The 6244-nt window shown below is 44.7% G+C and overlaps 1 protein-coding gene across 2 annotated transcripts in view; it reads left to right on the top strand.

The window, feature by feature from the left end:
• Window positions 1-366: 366 nt before the first annotated feature.
• CACNA1H (calcium voltage-gated channel subunit alpha1 H) overlaps window positions 367-6244 on the top strand; it is a 157637-nt gene continuing 151759 nt past the window's right edge. For both annotated transcript variants that reach the window (XM_078152594.1, XM_078152593.1), the window contains exons 1-2: window positions 367-473; window positions 1165-1298. In XM_078152594.1, the coding sequence (XP_078008720.1) occupies window positions 381-473; window positions 1165-1298 (227 nt within the window). In that variant the 5' untranslated portion in view covers window positions 367-380. The remainder of the gene's footprint in view (window positions 474-1164; window positions 1299-6244) is intronic.

Here is a 6244-nt window from a genome sequence, read left to right as displayed (position 1 = left end):
GGCCTTGCACATAATAGGTACCACATAAGTGCCCACTATTGTTGTTATTACTAATATATTTAAAGTGCTTGGTGTTGATGATGATGATGGTGATGATAACGATGACAATGATGACGATGATGATGATGATGATGATGATGATGATGATGATGATGATGTCAACTTATTGACAGGCAGGGATGTCTTTCCATATCTTGCTGCAATATAAACAGCCACATTCATTGTGTAGATCTCGGGCCGACCCTGGGTTCAAACATTTCCTACATCTTTTCTTCCTTGTTTTCATCTGGGCTGTGGTGCAGAATTTCATGACTGCCTCAGTCTGTTTCCAACTATTACTCTCCTTAACTTTGACCTGTACCTGGTTCGAGCATGTTAGCATGCTGGTCATCCTTCTGAACTGCGTGACCTTGGGCATGTTCCAGCCCTGTGAGGATGTGGAATGCCAGTCAGAGCGCTGCAATATCCTGGAGGTAGGATGGGGGTCTAATGAAAAGAGTTAGAATGGGGTTCAGGGGACCCAGATTCAAATTCCAGACTTTGCCAGTCACTAAGGAGGTAACCTTGGGTAAATCACTCCCTTCTGTGGTCTCATTTTCCTCATCTATATGATGAAGAGGTGATACTAAATGGTGAATAAGGTCCCTTTCAATTCCAAATCCAAATCCTATGATCTCAGATTCCAAAGAACTCTCTAAGAGAGCCTCCTACCCCAGTGATGGAATATGGTTAGTTGAGCTTTTAAAAGCAATTCCCATCCTTATCTGAAATACTTATAAACTGAGAGATAAATACAGTCTGCTCTTGGTTATTCACACTGAGATTATACAAAAGACACTGGGATATGGCTACTGGGTCCCAATGTGACTTTTCTTTGTTGATCCTGTGTATCAGTTTTAATAAATTAGCACAAGGATCATGCATATGTTTAATAAATAGTAGGATTAGTTGGCATCTTTTGAGTAGACCCAGAATATGAGGTACGGTGCATGTGGGGAGAGGGAGAAAGGGTCTCATAATAGAGTCAGACAGAATTTTCCATAGATGGTCCCTTAACCTTGGTCCAAAGACAAAATGACTGTGTAGGGCCTGGTCATCTACTCCCCTGTCACAGTAGCGAGAAGAGACTATTCTCATTGTTTTCTTTTTTCCTTCACAATTTAGGCATTTGATGACTTCATCTTTGCCTTCTTTGCGGTGGAAATGGTCATCAAGATGGTTGCCCTGGGGATCTTCGGCCAAAAATGTTACCTGGGAGACACATGGAACCGTCTAGATTTCTTCATCGTCATGGCTGGGTCAGTAACCATGACTCACAGACCTCATGAAGCTGGAGTAAATCCACCCATCAATAAGCATTTATTAAGTGCCCACTATGTGCCAGGAACTGTGATAGGTGGAAGGGACAGAAAGACAAAAAAATGAAATGATCTCTACTCTCGAGGAGCTTATACTGCCATAAACTCATGTATAAACATACATCCACCCATATACACTCACATCCTCTCACCTGTGCACATATATAAACACCCATTCCCAGATATGCAAGCGCACACATTACCATAACCATATATAGATGCACACACAGTAGGGCAACTGAGTCATGAACCTGCCATCCATCTATAATCATATTTGGCAGGTTTTCCTGGAAGCCAATAGGTGTCAGGGACAGCTAGATGGCACAGAGGATAGAGTGCCTGGCCCGGAGTCAGGAAGACATCGTCCTGAATTCAAATCCAGCCTCAGACATTTACTAGCTGTGTGACCCTGGGTAAGTCACTTAACCTTGTTTGCCTCAGTTTCCTCATCTGTAAAATGAACTGGAGAAAGAAATGGCAAACTACTCTAGTGTCTTTGCCAAGGAAACCCCAAAAGGGGTCATAAAGAGTCGTACACGGCTGAAAAATGACTCTACAACAACAATCACCAGCCTGAGAGAGATCTGGTCAAAAAAACTCACGTCATTTAAGTTGCTCCTCATCTGTGTAAAAGTTTCTGCAAAACAGAGAAGAGAAACACTGAGCCAAAGGGAGGGAGAGAGCTCCTCTCCTCTTGTTTTTTTTAATTCCATGAGCACCAGCTGTGTATGGGTCCCCGTGCTGGCCCCAACAGTCTGGGAGCCAGATAAGCAGTATCTAGCCTTTGCTGGCCACTCAAGTAGCTTAACCTAATAGAAGATAAGACAGGGACACAAAACAAAGGGGTGAGACCAGCTAATCTCTAGAGTCCTTCCTATCAATCTCATGGTATTTTTACTGCTCAAATGTCCCTTCCAACCCTTTTGTTCTCTCTCCTAAATTGCTTTCCAGCTCTGACATTCTGGGGCTCTGTGGGTGCAAGTGCTTAGGAAAATTATCCAGTACCTAGAATCAGTACCTCCCCCCCCTTACCTCCTCCCTTTAGAATCTCTAACTTCCTTCAAGTTTCAGCTCCTGTGATGCCTCTGATGACAATCCTTTCTTGATCTCCCTGGTTTTTAGGGTTTTATTCTTTCCTCAAATTAATCATGTACATGGGACAGGTAGGTAGTGCAGTGGATAAAGCATCAGCCCTGGAATCAGGACAACGTGAGTTCAATCAGGTCTCAGACACATAACACTTACTAGCTGTGTGACTCTGGGCAAGTCACTTAACCCCAATTGCCTCACTAAAAAAAAAAAAATTATCATGTATCTGTGGCCACCACTAGTAGAATGTAAGTACCTTGAGGGCAGGCAAAGTTTTATTTGTTTTTGTATGCTCAGTGCCTTGCATATAAGTTCATTTGCAGCACGTAGCAATGAAAAACCTACTGGATTTCGGAGTCGGAAGACCTGTCTTTGAATCCCAGCTCTGCCACAGGAATACTAGTGTGCCTTTGGGGAAACAACTTAACTTCTCTAGACCTCGGTTGCGTAAAATGAGAGGGTTGAACTTTCTAGCCTCTAAGGTACTTTTTAGCTCTAGACCTGTGATCCTAGGAAGATAAATTGGAATATAAGGATTTATTATTTCAATCATTAGGACTGGGTTAACAATGCCCCACTAGGTGCCTGGTGGGCACCCCCATTCTCCACCTTCCCTATCAGCTTGGGTTCCAGGATCCTTGTTGTCTCCCTGGGTCTATCTTCTCTTTTCTTTGGACAGTCAGAGTACCATGAGATGACTTCTTTACCAAAAGACTTTGGGAAAGTATTTCTAAGCTTTCTGGGATAGCGGAAGTCACAATAGCTCAAGGCCCAGTGTAGTCTCTTTCTCCTCAGTCCCGGGGCTGGAGATAAATTGGAATTATTCTGGGCACTCCAATAAGCCACAGAATGAGGACTAAATGCACGCTGTCCAGCCCCAGCCCAGCCTCCCTAAGTGAGTTGATTACACTAATAACAGAGCTATGGAGGGAGCGATAAGCAGGGAAACAGCAAACCAAGCTACAACTCGGAGCTGCTGCAACAGATGGTCATGGGATTTTCTTGCAGCAAATTGCTTCTGCCTGAACAGCAGAAATCTTAATCCATGGCCCATGTCCACCAGGAACTCAAAGAAGAGGAGGAAATGGTGTCCCAGCAAATCCACAGCACAGACGTGAGCCTCATCCTCTGCCCCGGGGACCCTGGCTGGGTCAATATCCCAGACTGTGTATGGGGGAGACTGTGAGATTGCCCTAGGACCAGTTGGCTCTGTCCACGTGGAAGTGGTTTATAAACTGTTTTGTTCTGAGCTCAAGAGCCTACACAGCACCCCCAATGTACAGTGGTTCCCTCTTAAGTAGCATCTTCATGGTCATAGGAATACTGTTTGTTGTTGTTCAGCCATTTTTCAGTCATGTCTGACTTTTTGTGACCCCATTTAGGGTTTTCTTTTATTTTTTTCTTTTCTATTTTTTTTTGAGACACTAGGGGTTAAGTGACTTGTCCAGGGTCACACAGCTAGTAAATGTCTAAAACTAGATTTGAACTCAGATCCTCCTGACTTCAAGACAGTGCTCTATCCACTGCCCCACCTAGCTTCCCCATTTGTTTTTTTCTTGGCAAAGATACTGGGGTGATTTGCCATTACCTTCTCTAGCTCATTTTACAGAGGAGAAACTGAGGCAAACAAGGTTAGGTGACTTGCCCAAGGTCACACAGCTAGTAAGTGTCTGAGGCTGGATTTGAACTTGGGAAGTTGAGTCTTCTTGACTCTAGGCCAGGCACTTTATCTATGCCACCTAGGTGCTCAGGAATAATACTGTGTCAAACTATTTAAAGAAGTGCTCTTATGTGATCTCCACTCAGAGGTAAGGAAACTGAGGCCTAGAGAAAGACAAGGATTAGGAAGGGAATGGAAAGCAAATCATAAAAGGATCAGTGAAGAAACAAGGGTTTTTTAGCCTAGGGAGAAAAGATGTAAGGGGATTATGATAGCTCTCTGCAGGCATATGGAAAACTACCCTCTATAGACAAGGATTAGATTCGTTCTGCTTGACCCCAGAGAAGAGAAGTAGAAGCAGTGGGCAGAAGTGACAGGGATGCTGACTTTGGCTGAGGAAGGCATGCCTAACAAGGAGTGCTCACCAGGGATAGAGGAGGATGCTTTGGGGTGTAGAGAGATCACTGCCACCAGAAGGATTCAAGCCAAGGATGCATGATCGGCTCTCAGGGACATTTTCAAAGTAACTGATTCGCAAAATGGGAGAGTTAGACCAAGGTGATGCCAAAGGTCCCTCCCATCTCTGAGAATCTAGGATGCTAAAGAACTGGCTATCACACAAGGAGCATGAATGAATACAGGCAAATTTGGGGCTGCACCGTGGGAGGAAAGAGAGATAAATAATACCTAGCCCTTGCCTGAAGCTAGGTGGTACAGGGGCAATCAGGTGGTGTGGTCGATAGAGCCCTGGGCCTAGAGTCAGGAAGACTGGAGTTCAAATCTGGCCTCAGACTCTTACTAGATGTGTGACCCTGGGCAAGTGACCTAACCCCTGTTTGCCTCAGTTTCCAGACCTATAAAATGGGGATAATAACAGTATCTACCTCCCAGGGTTGTTGTGAGGGTCAAATGAGATAACAATTATAAAGTGCTCAGCAGAGTGCCTGGCACATAGTAAGCGCTCTGTAAATGTTAGCTCTTTTCATTACTAATAGCCACAAACAATAATCCTTTAAGTTTTTTTAAAAATTATTTCATATATATTATGTCATTAGTACTCACAAGAATCCACGTGTTAGGTTCAGGTGTTGTCCCCATTTTACAGATGAGGAAACGGAGGCTGTCAGAGGTTAAGTGACTTGCCCAAGGCCATACAGTTGGTTTCTAAGGCAGGATTCAAAATTCAGGTCTTCCTGACTCCTAGTCCAGCATTCCAACCACTATGCCAGGTAGCAGCAGCCTCTAATGGGACACAAAATAGAAATTTTGGACTATCTGATCTCTAATATTCCTTCTAGTTCTGACATTCTCTGTTCTGTGTTCTAAGGTCTCTTCCAGTGCTAATATCTTGTGTTCTATTTTCTAAGGGCCTTTCTAGTTCTGCCATGCTGTTCTAAGGACACTGCGGGGTTCTGACATTCTCTGCCCTATGTTCCGAAGGCCCCTGTAGCTCTGCCAATCAGTGTTCTCTGTTCTAAGGGACCTTCCAGTTCTAACATTTTATGTTCCATCATCTGAAGGCAGGACTGCAGGGGCCACTGCAGAAAGCATGGGCAGCCCCAGCCCGGTCCCGGTCCCCAGGGTGGCCCCCTGACAGCTAAGGCCTTTGGTCTATGACTCTTTACCATAATTAATGTGGGTCCCTTGGTAAGGGTTTCAGCTCTATCTAGGCCTCTCGGTCATTATTTTCTATGCATGGGCTCAGTGTTCCGTGCTGGCAGCCTCAAACCTAGCGATGTCATCCTCAGAAGAGAAGAAGGCTTTAGTGCTGTGCTCTGGGCTGGCTCCAATAAATCCATCCAATTAGAGGGAATCTCTCCCCGTACCACACACCTTCGAAGCTTCCCAAAATGGGAACATTTACTCACTTGGCACATTTCTATGTCTTATGAGATGTATCCGTTAAGGATGCCAGGACTGCAGTTGGGTGTCTCTGCAGATTGGAATAGGCCAGCTGGGAGTTCTTTTTCCTTAAAGAGTCTCTGAGCATGATTCATCCTTTGGGTTTTGAGATGTCATGATGCTGTGCCCTCCTAAGCCAGCCCCAGAGTGTCAGAGGAGGCTGAGGGTTAGTCCAGGTCCCCTAGAAGGTTGCTTCACCAGACATTTCTATCTCTGCTCCTTGTTCTACCCTCTG

The sequence above is a fragment of the Phascolarctos cinereus genome, unplaced genomic scaffold (genome assembly GCF_003287225.1).
Source record: "Phascolarctos cinereus isolate Bilbo 61053 unplaced genomic scaffold, phaCin_HiC Scaffold_4;HRSCAF=312, whole genome shotgun sequence".
NCBI lineage: Eukaryota > Metazoa > Chordata > Mammalia > Diprotodontia > Phascolarctidae > Phascolarctos > Phascolarctos cinereus.
This window is presented reverse-complemented; position numbering and strand designations above follow the sequence as displayed.